Genomic DNA, 17,955 nt, shown 5'->3' with positions numbered 1-17,955 from the left:
CAGCCCTGGCCCTCGGGCCCTGTAATTTTCAAGCTAAGATGGCCAAGATTATAGAACTGTTCTCGGTACAACCTTGTAGCAGATGTTTGCCCTGGTGCGATCTGTATAAATGTCAAATTGAATTCATTGCAAAGATGTTAGCCCTGCAGCCAGTGCCCTAGAGAGGCGCTTGTGTGATTAGAGGTATTGAGGGTTGGGCACTAATTAAAATGGCTAAAACTGGCGGCCTGCTCGATCGCCAGCAGCTGTCCAGTCGTGATAAAATTGTCTGCTTGGTTTGGTAAATGTTGTTTTTGGAAATGTTTTTGATCTTAGTGTACTTGGCCATTTTTTTATGGTTTAGACTTCCTCCAGATCGGCTATACAAATAAATTATAATTATTTCTGTTTAGTGTGTATGAAAAGTGGGCATGCATAGCCTGTGTGTTGTTTGTTGTCTGGCTTTCTGAACAAAGCTGTGGCTGCACAACTTGATCTTTTGGATTAAAGAGATCGACCCCCATCAAAAAGTCTTGCTGTGGCGTACTTTTGCCTCCATTGACTGAAAGCGCTTAAAGCAGGGAAACACAACTGCTGATTCCTCTGCTTGTGCCTCGTTGACCTGCAAGCGCACACGGCTTATTTCTTTTCCAACAGAAAGCGACAGCGCAGCAGGGATTCGCTGTCTATTTAACATCCTTTTATACCCCGCTCTATCAGCCAAGGCCATTGTAGTGCACATTTTTTTTCTCTCGAATTTTGCCTGATTTAACCAAAAGGTTGGGCAATGGTGTTTGAATGGAGCCTGTTTTTACAGTGTGCTACATTGTTTTGTTGACTTTGGAGCAAGGTTACAGTAATAGACATCTCCTCTCAATGTGATTTTTCAGGGCTCTTCTCAGACAGTATAACAGCAGCATTTATTTTGACCGTCAATATGGAGTGCCTGGAGTGGGAGTAAAAATTGGTGGCAAGGCTTTTTTTTTTAAATGCCAAGCGATCAACTGAAATCTTAGTGGTTACAGTAAATATACTCTGTAGTAACGTTTTTTTAAACAAAAAATGAGTGCGAAAATGCTGATATTTTGTATAATGTACAAAAAGTATATTGTACTGTATTAAATTGTTGAAGACAACATTGTAAGTATCCAGTATTTAAAAGGCTATAAAGTACAGTGCCACAAGAGAGTCGAACTTCTTTCAGCTTTCTTTTTTTTGTGACAGAGGATTGAATTTGTCATTACCACTGCATGTCTCTCCCTCCTGCATGTACTTGGGCACAGTCGGTTCCATGTAAGAACCAGAAAGCACACGGGCCAACTCAACTAATTAATGTTTACAGCTGCACATTGCCTGTCTGTACCTAGTGACCAAATGTTCTCATATCAAATTTTTTGTATTGTTTAACCAAGCAAATGCTCTTGAGGTTTTTTTCAGGCGGGTTTGATTGTCTGTTGCTATCTTCCATTTTCTCTCCCCTCTCGCTGCCCTCCCTTGCATTCTCTGCTGCTCTCCTTCCCCTGTATTTGTCAGCTACAGCCTTAACCGTTTGGCTCACTGTCAAAGCAGGGGCCTTTTGTGGCTTCGTCACAAATCTGCCAGGAAAAACAGAAACCATCTGTTCAAGTCCAGGCCTGAGTGCGGATGAGTGTATAAATACAGGAGTTTAGGCCTCACACCCGTCCTACACACAGACGCACACATGACCAGAAGGTCCAGCTATGGTTTCTCCCGAATGGTCCGCTGCAATGAGGAAAAAAAAAAGTGTAATCTGTTGGAAATTACAGTCTGTGCTTGCATGCTCCCACATCGGTGGTTTTCTCGAGGTGAAATCAGAGTGGAAAAGCGTTTCTCTGTGCCGTGATAGGAGGTAAGCCCCTTCCTTGTCAGATAATCCACCCTCCAGAAAAATTCTGCAGATGGAAGCATTCTGAAATGCCTCATAATTCCAAGCTTACGTTGTCAGTATCTCCCGCTCCCTGGCACACACTCTTCTTCTTAAAGATTCGGGGCTAATGGAGGAAATTCCACATACACTAATAGCTGTACGCATTTATCCTGGTCTGGGGTGGACAAGCTATTCGGGAAAATGTATATATTTTAGTTTGAGTATTTGTGCTGTTTGTACCACAAATCATTTAAAAAATGTTACACACCCTTAAAGAGAGAGTTCACCCAAAAATGAAAATTATCGTCATTTAATCACCCTCACATTCAAACAAATTAGTATGATATTTTGAAGAATGTTTCAACAGTTTTTGTCAAAACAATGAAAGTCAATGGGGTCCAAACGATGTGCACATTGACGTCAAATTTACGGGGGAGTAAATAAAAAATGTATTTTTATTTTTTTTGTTTCACATATTTTGTTACACAGGTGTGGAACAGCATGAGGCCTTAATTTTTTATTTCTTTATGGGTCAGCCATATCTTTAAAAACATTATTTTTGCTTTTTTGCCTTGCCATAATGTTTTGCACATTAGTGTGTAAAGAAACAAGGAAATGCTTAAATTTGACATTTTGATGCTCACTACAGATAGCAGAGAGAAATCTCACTTTTGCTTCCAACAAACCTACCTTGACACACAAGTCCTGGCTTTATTCAAGCTGTCAGTCTAAGCACTTGACACTAACTCACTATGTGCATCCAGCTTCATAGACCTTCACAACAAACTGAAACTCACAGGAGACATTTCCTCCCCCAGATGTCATCTTTTATTTTACTTCACAGTAGGACATCTCCCTTTAAAAATACTAAATAGCTTCTTTGCCTGTCCTATGTTTCTGTGCTGCATCTTGAAAAATATTGGGGGTTTTTGTGGCGAACAATCCAGCAACATTTTGTCAGAAAGAATGGCCAGCACTGAAACGAGTGAGGGATGAGAGACAAACCCAGAGCCGTGACTTGGCACAAGCCCCTCCATGCTTCAAATGAAATCATATTTCCTCTTCCATCTCCTCTCCTCCAGCTTGAAAGGGGATTTTTCTATAGCTCTCCATCGAGGAAATTTGTCATCATCACAGATGATCCTCTCAAAACATTTCATCACTCTTTTCATCCTGGTTCCCCTACTTCTCTACATATTGCTTCAGCAGATTGCATTAAACATCGCTGCGTTATCTTCGCCCGTGGTTGTCAGCTCTTTCCCAACCTTGACACCTGTCTTGATAGCCTATGGACTAAATTACTTTTGAATGACCACAGTGATTCCTTTCACAGTGTTATTACGCTGAACCAGAGCTAAATTTTTTTCGTCTGCCTTCCTCTAGGATGTTTAAGAGCTATAAAGTGCTCTGGCAAAATTGTTGAGGGCTAAAATGACCTTTTCTTTTTATCTTCTGTAGCATTAAGTTGAGGTTTCATGCTTCAAAGCTCACATCAAATAGAGGGAGGGAAAATAAAAAGTAAGGGGCAACCATGAGGAGGGGGATGCGGTGCTGAACAGTCATTAGGCTGTGAAGAAAGCCTGCCCGCTGTCCTGCTGAACAGTTTTGATCTGCACATTTCAATTAAATTTCACATCAGGAAGCCTGCCATCCTTTGGCCTGCACCTGCGCCCTGACCGACCCCGCCAAAAAGCCTTTTGCTCTCAGACGCGGGCCTGGGCCTTTCGCCATTGCATGTTCCACTCATCATATCGGATAAATAACCCACAGGAGCTGGGCTGGGATTCTTTAAGTTGAGCTTGTCAGCCTTGTGTTTCTTATTTGGCAAGCATTTGTACCACCCACAAGTAATTGATGTAATTGTGATAATTGATATTTCTCTTGCGTGTGTCCATCAGGCCACTCAAAAATGGGCTGCTCTGAGTTTGATGCATGTGGAAACATTTTGAGAACTTCTCTACTGCTCAATGTGCTTTTTTTCAGTCCTTCAACTGTGATTTGTACATTTTTTTTTTTTTTTTTTTTTCTCTTCAGATCACACCATTGTTTTGGTGTTTATGCTGTACCTTGATTACTTTTTTAGGGGGAACATGTTATATGAGAACATGTAAGTGTGAGACTTATCTGACTTATGTGTTTGCCCATGTCAGACATGCTAGCTTCGGTTGAGCTAGCCTCAGTTTTATAGCCTTTCCATCAGACCGTTTTCATTTTTTGTGATTTATGTAAATGTAATTCATATGCTCAAGTGCAGGCATCCAAAGCAAATCTATATGGTTCAGTAAAATTCACTCAAGCAATAAAATAGCCTATGAATAGTCTTGATAGGATTCAAAGTACGTGTTTTTCCACTGCTGCCAAGAATAGTTTGAAGTGTTTGCCGTAAAGCTGTTAATGTGTTGGGGAGAGCAGCATTTTAATGACCAATTTATGTCAAGAAGAACAGCCGAAGCAAAGAGGGAAAGCAATCAATACGCATTAAAGACACCCAAGCCCTATTCAGCCTGAGTTTAACAGACCCTGTCAGACCCCATGTCTGTCCTCTTCACTCATTCCTGCAACATGAACACATTAAAGCATGTTAAAAGCTCAGCCGTTGACATGCAAGCCACTCCCATGCAATGTCTAGAAATTAATATCCAGAATCAGCCAAATGATTCAATTGGAAAGAAACCGAAAGGTACAAGAGAGAAACAAGAGGAACTACCACAGGAAAAATTCGTAATTGCTTTTCCACCAGACAACAGTTTTAGGGCATGTGTATTATTTTGAATGTGTCCGGAAAACGACAGTTAATTTGTGCAGGCTGCCTAAGCAAAGCGTCTTCTGATCCATGATTGCATGTGTTAATGTTTCAGTAGGGTATTGATTTCCTGGCTGGCTTTTGTGCTCGGGATTTATATGCCTTACTCCCTGGCAAACGCGCCCTCTGAATGTTTGATTAAAGTTCAATTGACTCTTCTAGCGCAGGGGCTTGGAGCCATTTTACTCCCTATTTGTAGCGCCAAAGCTCTCCCTGACATGTTCCTTTGTTTCCATTCAAACGCCTGCCACCCAGGCAGCCACCAATGTACTGATCCTAATATCCCAGCATTCAGAGAGCTTCACTGCCTAATCCTGGGACAGACACGGCCAGAGAACAACAAGCCGGTCTGCTGGCAAACCTGGCATGGATTCTTTGTCCAGGACTCTATACCTTCTCCCTTCCTTTCTTTCTACTATCAAAAATAAAATGGTTTCATCAACCAACTCCTGATGTATGTCAGTGCAGCTGCCTTATCATTTTGCCATTTGTGGTCTATTATTTCGCTTATCAAGCCATATTCACATCACATCCAACAGATCACCAATATTTTTGTATAGTATTTGGAGTTTCTTTGATCAATTTTATACAGTAAGACTGCCTAAATGTTTGTTAAAACTCCTGGCTCATGAGATTGTTTTTGTGTTTGCTATCTCATAGGGGGAGCTGATCACCTTTTACTATTATTGGAAGAAAACCCCAGAGGCTGCTAGTTGCAGAGCCCACCGCAGGCACCGCAGACAACCCGTCTTCCGCCGGATCAAGACCCGCACTGCCTCCACTCCCGTCAACACTCCCTCCCGCCCACCTTCCAGCGAGTTCTGTAAGTGCAATCTGCCTCTCTTCCCCCTAGAGACAGAGAACAGACTCTTGTCACAGCTAAACATGACATCCCTGAAACTCCCAGGACTAATATGGCTTTTCAGAGCACAGATCCCCCTCTGTGATTCTTCAAAGTAAACAGCTGAAATCTCATATCCGATAATAGATGGAACAGGGAGGTATCGCTCTAATTATGTGTACTATCCTTGTCTCCTGAAAAAAGCCACTGATAATGTATTAAGTGTAACAGGCCTCTGTTTTGTCTTAAACATCATTTGACAACTACAGTCTCCTATCTTTATCATCCTCTCTTTCTATTTTCCAGTGGACTTGAGTTCAGCCAGCGAAGATGACTTTGACAGTGAAGACAGTGAACAGGAACTGAAGGGCTACGCCTGCCGCCACTGTTTCTCTACCAGTGAGTGCAAAATGTATTATCAAATTAAATATCACATCATAATATCATGCTGATATTTAGACCAACAGCATGACTGTGAGTGTGATGCAGTTTTTTTGCAGCAGCTCAATATGTTAATGTGTAACTTGCATTTTAGAAAGCATAAAAAATGTTTTTATATTTATACAATTCTTTATTTTTATATTTATGTATTTTTTATCAAATTAAGCAATATCACACACCATGCTGATATTCAGACCAACAGAATGACTGCGAGTGTGATGCTGCTTTAATTCAACAGTTCAGTTGTTCAATCATTTACATTTAGACACTTAAATATCTTTATTAAAAAAATTTTTAAATATATTTATTGTTTCTTTTGTCAGAGTTTATTTAACGTTTGTCATTTTCATTTTAAGTTCATGCCATGAATATAAAGTTTCGTACTGGGAACGCTGCTTGTCCAATCAAATTAGAGGCCTGGCGCTAATTGTTGTAGAATTTTGCCCATATTCTTTCTGATTTGCCGAGTGACCAAACAGTGTTACAAACAACAAACAATCATTTTTTTCTCAGTCCTTCAGTTGTTCCCAAGGTGAAGTGTTGGAAGTATTAACCTAATAGAGTGATACCATGAGACAGGTGACTCTTCGGGAGACTGTAATAATCCCCTCTGCAGGCCTGTAATTACTCCCAGTTTGAGAGTGCTCTGATGCTCGGCCCCGTACCTCATCTGGCAGATGGACATCAGAGCGTGTCATTTCTAATTTTATCCAATCTGACAGTTACTCATTTGTTTTTTGTCTCATTAAATGCTCTGACCTGTTGATGCAGTTGGCATTCATATCGCATTCAAGTCTGATATGAAAACAACTTATTTGACCTTAGCATGTCCATGAAGTGTTTGGCTAGCTTTAGAGCATTTCCTGTTAGTGTAATGTTTATTAAGCAGAGCTCAGCTGAATTGAAATTTGTGTTTACAGCCTCCAAGGACTGGCACCACGGGGGTCGCGAGAACATCCTGCTGTGCACCGACTGCCGGATCCATTTTAAGAAGTACGGCGAACTACCCCCCATCGAGAAGCCTGTAGACCCGCCACCGTTTATGTTCAAACCTGTCAAAGAGGAAGAAGATGGACTCAGTGGGAAGCATAGCATGAGGACTCGACGGAACCGCGGCTCAGTAAGACACCTAACTTTGCTACCTTTTAGTGCCATTTTAACTTCATTTAATGTGTTTAAGCAGCATTAGCCATTTGTTACATCAGTTTTTTTTTTTTTTCGGTTCAGATGTCAACGCTACGAAGTGGCCGCAAGAAGCAAACCGCCAGCCCAGATGGTAGAGCCTCACCAACCAATGAGGATCTGCGCTCCAGCGGGCGTACCTCACCCAGTGCAGCCAGCACCTCCAGCACTGACAGCAAGACTGACTCGATGAAGAAACCCAGCAAGGTACGACCCATGTGCACAGACTATTCATCGAAATCACACTGAGCATCACAGGAATTTGTTTTCAGAGGAAACATGTTTTCATTTTGTCAAAACAGAAGACAAAGGAAGAGGCGCCATCGCCTATGAAGAGTGCCAAACGTCAGAGAGAAAAAGGAGCCTCTGACACAGAGGAGTCTGAGAGGGCAAGCGCCAAGAAGTCTAAAACGCAGGTGAGTGAACTCCTACTAAACAAGCATCTCAATACATCTCAAAGAGAAAATGAAGAATAGCTTTAACCAGAAATTAGTAGTTTCTACATTTTTAGTCTGTAGGAAATACAGTTTTAGAAATATCTTTATTAAAAGTTTTTCATATCTCAAAAAGAATAGGAAATAGAACTCTAAACAGAAACGGCTTAGATTTGTTTTCTTTTAACCTGTGCTTCATATCAATGTATAGTTCTGCAATTCATGCTGCTGCATTAAAGATGGCAGTTTGATGAGTACTGCTAAAGATATGTGATAATGTGGCTAAATTATTGTTAGCATGGAAATGTGGGATGTGTTTGGGAGAAAAATGATCAACTAGAGGTTTACTTGGAAGAATAGCTCTCCATTAATCCAACAGACATTAATAAACTTATACTAAAGTTCACTGAAGGGTTTGTGCCAGCTCTATTTGACTCAGTCCAACGACACTAGACACTAGATTTACAGTTGTATTTTTTTGCTGTTACCTATGGTAACAGTGTGATTTCACATCCTTTAAATGTCATTAGTTCACATTACATCTCAATGACTGTGATATGCAAAGGTTATTTGTTCTTGATCGTGACTGTACCCATTATTCGGTCATCAGTAAATGTCGGTGTGGCCAAATTTACTGACCCTTCCTTCCATCTTCTGCAGGAACTTCGGCCGGACTCGCCCTCGGAGTGTGAGGGAGAGGGTGAGGGTGAGAGCTCGGACGGTCGCAGTGTGAATGATGAGGGCAGCAGCGATCCCAAGGATATTGACCAGGACAACCGCAGCTCCTCTCCCAGCATCCCCAGCCCACGTGACAACGAGAGTGACTCAGACTCCTCAGCGCAGCAACAGATCCTCCAGGGTCAGCACCCTCCAGTCATCCAGTGCCAGACGGGGGCTTTACCCCCGGCCCCTCCTTCCGCAGCTGCAGCCTCCACACCACCCTCCACAGGCACACCTTCGCTGTCATCCCAGTCGTCCCCCTCCATCCCCCCTACCTCCATGCCTCCTCAGCAGACACCTCCAGCAGGTCCGCTGTCTCTCATCCAGTCAGGGGCGCAGAGGCTGCCCTCACCCCATTCCCCACTGCAGGGCATAACTCAGCCTCCTCCACCTACTCAGACCGGCCCTCAGTCCCTGCAGCCTCCACTACATTGCCCCATGCCGCCCATGGGCCACCCTCTGCAGGCGGGGCCGTCACACATGCCTCACCCTCATGCTATACCTGCTCAGTCCTTCCCAATCGGTCAGTCTCAGGTCCCCCCTTCACCTCTCCCGGGTCAATCCCAAGTTGCCTCCCTGTCTCAACAACAGCGACCTCACTCCCCTCCATCCCAGTCGCAATCCTCCTCACAGAGCGGCAGCCAGCCTCCCAGAGAGCAGCCTCTGCCATCAGCACCATTGCCTATGCCTCACATCAAACCTCCGCCTACCACCCCTATACCACAAATGCCAAACCCTCAGTCACACAAGCATCCCAGCCACCCCCCATTCCCACAGATGCCTTCCAACCTGCCCCCACCACCCGCCTTGAAGCCCCTCAGCTCTCTATCCACGCACCACCCTCCCTCCGCCCATCCGCCACCCCTTCAGCTTATGTCTCAAAACCAGCAGCTACAACCTCCACCAGTGCAACCTCCAGTGCTCACCCAGTCCCAAAACCTTCCGGCAACAGGAAGTCAAGCGCCCCCACCGGCTCCTCCGCTCCCTTCCTCTTCCTCTGCCTCACACTCGGCGCCTTCCCAGCCACCCTTCCCTCCTCATTCCTTCATGCCAGGCAGCTCGCCCGTCCTGTCACCCTCCACCGTCTCTTCCTCTGTGGCGAGCTCAATGACTATGCTGCAACAGCCACCCTCCTCCATATCCATGCCCCTGCCTGCATCGGTCAGTGCGCCCTGCCCAGGACCCTCCACTGTGCCACCTGTACAGATTAAAGAAGAGCCACTTGATGAAGCTGAGGAGCCAGAGAGTCCTCCACCACCACAGAGGAGCCCTTCACCTCCACCCACCATTGTCAACACTCCCAGTCACGCCAGCCAGTCTGCACGGTACATTTATTTTTATCATGATCGATAGAATTGTCTTTAAGTGCTAATGTGCAGAATTGATTTTTTACTTTTTGACAATTACTAAATCATAGTAATAACTACAATAAAAACATGAATTAATATTTATATTATAATATTCAAAAATGATAAAACATACTAAAACAATCTATTATAAAAACAATAACGTTTAGTACATTTTTATTTTATTTTATTTGTTTGAATGTTTTGAATAGTATTTTTATAATAATAATAAGTGTAGTAGATAATAATTTTTTTATTAAAATGGTATATTAATTAATATTTGTTATAAACAAATGATAAAAACAAAAAATAAAAACAATAATCATTTGTCACTTTATTGCATTTATTCAAATGTAATAAAAAATGATTTCATTAAGTTACAATAAGTTTAAAAGTTACGTTAAATAGTACTATCAATGTAGCAGTCTAACTAAACCTCCCTTAGTTTCAGCTCCTCTGCAGTCATCAAGCGTGGACAGGGCACAGATTAATGACTGCATCATACCATCAGAACATGAGCGTGTCTTTGTAGAGCTGCTGTGGCCTTGTCTCGCACTCCCTTGCAGTGAATAGCAATAAGCTCACTAATGCACAGAGAGAGCAGCTCATTATGGCACTGGAGATAAAAAAGATTGAGTAGCTCTAGTATAGTATAAGCGAGAGGACATGCTACAGGTTATTTATTTGACACAAAGTAATTGCATTTGTTTTAATCTGGCTGCAAAATCAGCCTGTGGAAATATTTCTGCTCTTCCACAGCTTATGTCTGTCATTAAAGAAGAAAGGTTTCACACAGAAAAATGATGCGGACAGTGGTAACTTTAAAGATTATTCTGATTATTCTGTCTATCCATCCTGTTTATAGGTTCTACAAGCATCTGGACAGAGGTTACAACACATGTGCCAGAACAGACTTCTACTTCACACCACTGGCCTCGTCGAAACTGGCAAAAAAGCGGGAGGAGGTGCTGGAGAAAGCCAAGAGGGAAGCAGAGCAGAAAGCACGAGAAGAAAAAGAAAAGGAGAGGGAACGAGAAAAAGAAAGAGAACGGGAACGGGAGAGAGAGAAAGAGGCTGAGAGAGCTGCTGTAAGTTTTGGTCTAATGTGTTGCATTAAATGCTATTTGTATCTGGTAATTTCTGCAAAACAATTTTCATTATCGATTTCTTGCTCCTAAATATCTGCTCTGTGTTTATAGAAAGCTTCCAGTTCTTCTCATGAGGGTCGCATGGGTGAACCCCAGATGGCGGGATCGGCTCATATGCGGACCTCTTTTGATCCACCACCCACCACCATCGCCACTGTGCCCCCTTATATCGGCCCTGACACACCCGCCCTGCGCACGCTCAGTGAATACGCTCGGCCCCACGTCATGTCCCCCACCAACCGCAACCATCCTTTCTTCGTCTCACTCAACCCCGCAGACCCACTCCTGGCCTACCACATGCCCGGCCTGTACAACGCAGACCCCGGCATGCGTGAGCGTGAGCTGCGGGAGCGAGAGATGCGGGAGAGGGAGATTCGAGAGAGGGAGATGAGAATGGAGAGGATGAAGCCGGGCTTCGAGGTCAAACCTCCAGAATTGGACAGCCTGCATCCTTCCGCTAACCCCATGGAGCACTTTGCACGGCACGGGCCTATTGGTCTCCAACACATGGCTGGCCATCATCCGTTCGCCTCCTTCCACCCGGGCCTGAATCCACTGGAGCGGGAACGGCTGGCGCTGGCCGGGCCTCAGCTACGGCCTGAGATGACCTACCCTGAGCGGCTGGCCGAGAGGCTACATGTTGAGAGGATGGCTTCTGTAGCTAACGACCCCATCGCACGGCTGCAGATGTTCAACGTGACGCCACACCACCATCAGCACTCGCACATCCATTCACACCTACACCTGCACCAACAGGACCCTCTGCACCAAGGTGAGAGACGTTTCACTCTACTGTTGTGTGCTGGATAGTTGTAGTAGGCCCACACGGAATCTGCGTGCCCAGATCTCATTCACAAACTTCTACACATCCATTGTGTGTTTATGAGGTTTGATTTAGTTTGATTGTGTTTGGCTGCCAATTAGAGTGCAGTACTCTCAGCTACGAGAATATAAAGGTTTGAGTCCATTTCACAGAATTCCGCCAATTTTCTTGTCCAGAAAATGTGAAAAATGTCCGCAGATTCCATCTGGGCCTTCTTAAGAATTGTAGAAATGGCATGGCTTAATTTTTTTATGTAGATTCTATGAAATGATGCTGTCTCTGATGTTAAAATTCTGGCCGATAGCAATAAGCCCATAATTATTTTTGTATTATGACTGATAAAGGGCGATTTAATATAATATTTTGTCTAAATAAATGGAAAAAACTTGTGCATGTGCAAATAAATTTTTTTTTTGTAAATATGCAAATATGTAACATTAGCTCATGCCGATGCATTTAAAAAACATCTCCGATATCGGCCAATAACCAATATAATACCGATTATATCATGCATCCCTGCTGTTTAATATTGTTATTTTATGCTTGTCATTTTTTGCATGATGTTCATTTTGAATATCAGTGCTGTTAGTAGTAAATATGTGTGTTTCTGTATTATATTGACTATGTACCATTACAAAAAGCTTCTGACACGGCGAAGGTGGTGGTGAATGTCTTGTGTGTCCCCCAGGTTCTGGGGCACATCCGCTCGTAGACCCACTGGCCGGCGGACCGCACCTCGCCCGATTCCCCTACCCACCTGGAGCCATCCCCAACCCCCTGCTCGGACAGCCCCCGCATGAACACGAGATGCTCCGGCACCCTATGTTCGGTAAGACGCATACATAAGCAGCATTTCAATCTTTCCAGCTCTTTATCCAAGCATTAACTCATGAATCTTGCTGTGTGATCCCTAGGCGCTCCATACCCCAGAGATCTCCCACCACCCATGTCAGCGGCACACCAGCTGCAGGCCATGCATGCACAGTCTGCAGAGCTACAGAGATTGGCCATGGAGCAGCAGTGGCTACACGGTCATCACCACATGCACGGAGGCCCTCTGCCAGGACAGGAGGACTATTACAGGTCAGTCCCCCAGTCACACCTTTTTCTAGAAAGTTTGTGTGCCTCAAACATCCGTGATAATACCATACGTGTCTCTTCTCGCTATGTTTCAGCCGGTTGAAGAAGGAAAGCGACAAACAGCTGTGATCAGCCGAGGGTTCCCAGAGGATCAGCAGGACACAGGAGGTCACAGCAGAACAGTTACACACGGGAACTCGCGTGTTCTAGGAACGTTTTTAGTTCGCCGAAGCGACGAGGATCGTCTGAGGAAACTTCTTTCTGTTGTCAGCTTTCTTCACTATTCCGGACTTTTTTAAGACATTGACTTTTTCGGGGGGTTATATATCGTTCAAGTAGTGACAGCGTCCTCAAGACTGATTGTGACTTTCCTGCATGAACATACTCTGAGAAGCTTCCCTGACGTCTTTTGTAGGTGCTAGAAAACCAGATACTTTGTCACTGTGCTAATTGGGGGGAAAACAGAGGAACAGAACAGTCGGGCCATTATATCTGAAAAGTGCTATCTTAAATTCAATGTTTATTTTAATACATTGTAGGAGGTTTTCATAATGTTAAGAAAAGCTGCAGCATGGCATTTTTTGAGTCTGTAAATAGTATATAAATATATATATATATATATACATATATAATTATTACTATTATCATAATAATTATTATTAGGTGTGGATTCCTAACAGATACGTTAGACCTCCGAAATAATAATTTTCTGAAGTGCCATCCCTTGTTTCAGAGGGGAAGGAGATGGCACCGTCAGAGCAGGTAACCATGTCAGATGGTTCGGTCCATGTAAACGGGGTTTGCTGGGTAGAATGGTACCGGATTTTAATCCAAACACCTCTAGAGGTCAAAGCTCAGATGACGCCTTTTTTTATTTTTGTTCGTTCATTTGATTTGTTTCATATATGACAGTGTTTGACAAACACTCATGACATCATGACCATATTTTTAATTTCATTGCTGAACTCATACCGAGTTAGACGTTCAAAACACTTGAAGGAGGAGGTGCGATGCCTCGTGAGTATTGGGGCAAGTAGCCCATTTGGAAAGAAGAATATTGCACTGATTAACCTCAGTTTTTTTTATTTTTATTATATATACAATAATTGGCTTTCCTGTGACTTAAGTGCGAGCGAGTGCATTTCGAAAGCCGTTTCGCTCTGTTTTCTGTGTACCAAAGTTGAACGGCATTTTCCTCAGTGCTTAGAGATTGCAAAACCTTTTTTTAAGTAACGATATGACATCTTGATGCACATTTTTTTACTTTTAGATTTACACATTGTCAAAGGGTGCTGGAAAAGATAGCAATGCCCCCCCCCCCCCCCCCCCAGGTTTGTCTCCTGAAGTCCTCTTACGAGCTACTCGCGCAGTCAGTTTCCCGACCTACTGTACAGATTCATAAAACCATTCTCACTGTGAAGCCAGGGGGAAGATGTTGGCAGAGACGACGTCGAGCTTGGATTGTGTACCTGTGTGTGCATGTGTTCACAGTAGAGGAGATGATGACTGTGCTTGAGCTTCTCTCTGCATTCCTGACACCGCATTACCTATGATGCATGATGCCTCTTTAGTTGCTCTCCATCATGTTCAGGCTGTTTGATAGCAATCATAGACTGTTACATGCAGAATTTTTGTTCGTTTTGTTTGTCTTTTCCAGATCCATCAGAATTAACGTTCATTATTTGAAATGACAAATGCTAAAAAAATCGTTTTTACCTCTGGTGAGATTGTGTATGGGCCTTTTTTGAGCTTAAAGTTCAAAGTACAGTAAAAGCTCATAGTACTGTTTTTAATTCTCCCCTTTTGTTTTTAAAAAAGCCATTGTGCATCCTTTGAAGAGTATGCATAGAAGCCCGTTTTTAGCAGTATACACCCAAAGCTGAACACTTTCTGTAATTGGACTGTCATGTATCTTTTATTCTGTCTAAGATGTATACAGCATTTTACTTTTGTTTTAAGCATTTTCTCCTTTTGTCCCTCTTTTTGTGTCTTAAACCTTTGATGTTGAGTGTTGTCAATGGTTTAGCTTCTTGTTTCAAAGCGGCAATAGCAGAATGTACATTCTGACTGCTAAGATTTATATATACTGGTATCTTGAAGCTTATTGTATATATTAGTAGTCGCAATGGGATGACACAGTGTAAACAAAAAGTAGAGATAATTAAGGCAGATTGTGAGTCCTGTGTTCTCCCCATTTGAGTATTTTGTAATTTTTTTGACAAATTTGTGGAATTAAAATAAAACTAAGTTACACCACATGGAAACTTGATTTCTAGTTAATATCACTTTTTGTTATATGACATGGCAAAAGTAAATGTTCATGCTGAAAAATTCTGGGTTAAAGTCTTTGTTTTCTGTCTTTTCCAGGTTAATTCAGATTTTCTACTAAAAATGGGTTGATTGACTGATTTATACTAGTGACTATAAAAATGTATGCTCATAGTAAGTGTGTTGTGTCAACCACATCAAAGCAAGCAGTTCTAAAGTAATACTGTTGTCCATCATTTTACAAGCACTATCATTCTGGGAAATGAGCTCATAAAGTGAATTCTGAGAATGGGTCCCCAAGTAGCAATAAATGGCAGACCAAGAAAGGTTTCTAATCCACAAGAATGCTGCCCATTCAGTCACCAAGCACTAAAACCAATTGAACATTTTCAATACAAACTAAAACCAAGACAAAATCAGAACATTACTTTGTGTGGTCACTCTTGTCTTTTATTTCTCCTCAATCCATAAACAGCTTAAATTATATACAATAAAAAAATATATATACTATTGACTACATTTAAATTTTCACTAAACAAAAAGAGATTTCTCCACATGCAGGTACAAAAAATGTGTATGAACTTTCCAGGTGCTGATTTCACAAGATGTATTTGGTAAGTAAAGTTAAGGTTGTGCGCATTTGTGGATTTTATCTCAAAGCTGGTTGCTTTTGCTTGCATTTTTCATAAAATTAGGACATAAAACATTTAAAGAACAATTTTTATAATAATGTTTGGTTATGCTCTTCCCCCCCACCCGCATAATTAAATGTATTTGTGTATGTATAAAACAGACATTCAATTTATGAGTACAAATGTCAGAATATATATAGTTAAACGCTTCATATTCCATGTAGTATCTCACAAAAGTGTTTCTTCTCAAGGGACAATACTATAGAAATGAAACTTGGAAATATTTTGGAAATATTTTAGAGTAGTCAATGTGCTGCTTGTATAGCAGTATATATTTACTGTCCTCTGAAAATAACTCAATATACAGCCATTATTGTCAAAATAGCTGGCAACAAAAGTGAGTACATGTCCTATTAAGTTTACTGAACTTAAATATACGAGCTTGATAAAAATTATCATTCTAGAAGAAAATTTCAGATGGCACTTAGAGGCTTTTGCATATACTCTTAATTAATGTTTATCAACAACAAAAGACATTGAAATCACTCATTGCTCTTCACTGAGTTGCTTTTGTAACTTTAAAACGATGAATCTTTAATGTATTCATTGAAAATTATATGCAATATTGTTTTACATTTGATTACTTTATTCAATTTCTGTACTGGAAAACTATAGATACCTGAAAAATCTGAAAAGTACTGTTTATTTTATTTGTATTTTTGCTCTATTGTATTTATTTGTGCTGTTGCTTGTAGTTTTATTATTTATTTTTATTCTCTTTATTTTTATTTGACAGTAGTCCTTTTTTCCCTGAACATAGCAAATACCGAACCGTACCGAAACCGTGACCCTAAAACCGGGATAAAAACCAAACCGTCAGTCACACCCTATATATATTAATGAAATTTGGAATTGTATATATTCTTATTTGTAAATATGAATTCATATTTGTAAATATACTCATACATTTAAGATCAGTTTGGTCTCATTCATATATATATATATATATATATATATATACAGTGAGGAAAATGAGTATTTGAACACCCTGCTATTTTGCAAGTTCTCCCACTTGGAAATCATGGAGGGGTCTGAAATTGTCATCGTAGGTGCATGTCCACTGTGAGAGACATAATCTAAAAAAAAAAAAATCCAGAAATCACAATATATGATTTTTTAACTATTTATTTGTATGATACAGCTGCAAATAAGTATTTGAACACCTGTCTATCAGCTAGAATTCTGACCCTCAAAGACCTGTTAGTCTGCCTTTAAAATGTCCACCTCCACTCCGTTTATTATCCTAAATTAGATGCACCTGTTTGAGGTCGTTAGCTGCATAAAGACACCTGTCCACCCCATACAATCAGTAAGAATCCAACTACTAACATGGCCAAGACCAAAGAGCTGTCCAAAGACACTAGAGACAAAATTGTACACCTCCACAAGGCTGGAAAGGGCTACGGAGAAATTGACAAGCAGCTTGGTGAAAAAAGGTCCAGTGTTGGAGCAATCATTAGAAAATGGAAGAAGCTAAACATGACTGTCAATCTCCCTCGGACTGGGGCTCCATGCAAGATCTCACCTCGTGGGGTCTCAATGATCCTAAGAAAGGTGAGAAATCAGCCCAGAACTACACGGGAGGAGCTGGTCAATGACCTGAAAAGAGCTGGGACCACAGTTTCCAAGGTTACTGTTGGTAATACACTAAGACGTCATGGTTTGAAATCATGCATGGCACGGAAGGTTCCCCTGCTTAAACCAGCACATGTCAAGGCCCGTCTTAAGTTTGCCAATGACCATTTGGATGATCCAGAGGAGTCATGGAAGAAAGTCATGTGGTCAGATGAGACCAAAATAGAACTTTTTGGTCATAATTCCACTAAACGTGTTTGGAGGAAGAAGAATGATGAGTACCATCCCAAGAACACCATCCCTACTGTGAAGCATGGGGGTGGTAGCATCATGCTTTGGGGGTGTATTTCTGCACATGGGACAGGGCGACTGCACTGTATTAAGGAGAGGATGACCGGGGCCATGTATTGCGAGATTTTGGGGAACAACCTCCTTCCCTCAGTTAGAGCATTGAAGATGGGTCGAGGCTGAGTCTTCTAACATGACAATGACCCGAAGCACACAGCCAGGATTAACCAAGGAGTGGCTCTGTAAGAAGCATATCAAGGTTCTGGCGTGGCCTAGCCAGTCTCCAGACCTAAACCCAATAGAGAATCTTTGGAGGGAGCTCAAACTCCGTGTTTCTCAGCGACAGCCCAGAAACCTGACTGATCTAGAGAAGATCTGTGTGGAGGAGTGGGCCAAAATCCCTCCTGCAGTGTGTGCAAACCTGGTGAAAAACTACAGGAAACGTTT

The 17,955-nt window shown here is 42.0% G+C and overlaps 1 protein-coding gene across 4 annotated transcripts in view; it reads left to right on the top strand.

Annotated features, from left to right (window-relative positions):
• Nucleotides 1–14,941, top strand: part of rerea (arginine-glutamic acid dipeptide (RE) repeats a) — a 108,938-nt gene extending 93,997 nt beyond the window's left edge. For 2 of the 4 annotated variants that reach the window (XM_084428748.1, XM_084428750.1), the window contains 11 exons: nucleotides 5,331–5,493; nucleotides 5,818–5,910; nucleotides 6,873–7,072; nucleotides 7,180–7,341; nucleotides 7,437–7,550; nucleotides 8,229–9,613; nucleotides 10,500–10,722; nucleotides 10,834–11,554; nucleotides 12,294–12,434; nucleotides 12,520–12,688; nucleotides 12,781–14,941. In XM_084428748.1, coding sequence (XP_084284874.1) covers nucleotides 5,331–5,493; nucleotides 5,818–5,910; nucleotides 6,873–7,072; nucleotides 7,180–7,341; nucleotides 7,437–7,550; nucleotides 8,229–9,613; nucleotides 10,500–10,722; nucleotides 10,834–11,554; nucleotides 12,294–12,434; nucleotides 12,520–12,688; nucleotides 12,781–12,814 — 3,405 coding nt within the window. In that variant the 3' untranslated portion in view covers nucleotides 12,815–14,941. Of the gene's footprint in view, nucleotides 1–5,330; nucleotides 5,494–5,817; nucleotides 5,911–6,872; nucleotides 7,073–7,179; nucleotides 7,342–7,436; nucleotides 7,551–8,228; nucleotides 9,614–10,499; nucleotides 10,723–10,833; nucleotides 11,555–12,263; nucleotides 12,435–12,519; nucleotides 12,689–12,780 lie in introns of all 4 variants that reach the window. The other 2 variants (XM_084428747.1, XM_084428749.1) reach the window with 1 other exon arrangement.
• The last annotated feature ends 3,014 nt before the right edge of the window (nucleotides 14,942–17,955 follow it).

The sequence above is a fragment of the Rutilus rutilus genome (assembly GCF_951802725.1).
Source record: "Rutilus rutilus genome assembly, chromosome: 13".
Classification (NCBI taxonomy): Eukaryota; Metazoa; Chordata; class Actinopteri; order Cypriniformes; family Leuciscidae; genus Rutilus; species Rutilus rutilus.
The sequence above is the reverse complement of the archived record's forward strand: the minus strand, read 5'-3'. Positions and strand labels throughout refer to the sequence as shown.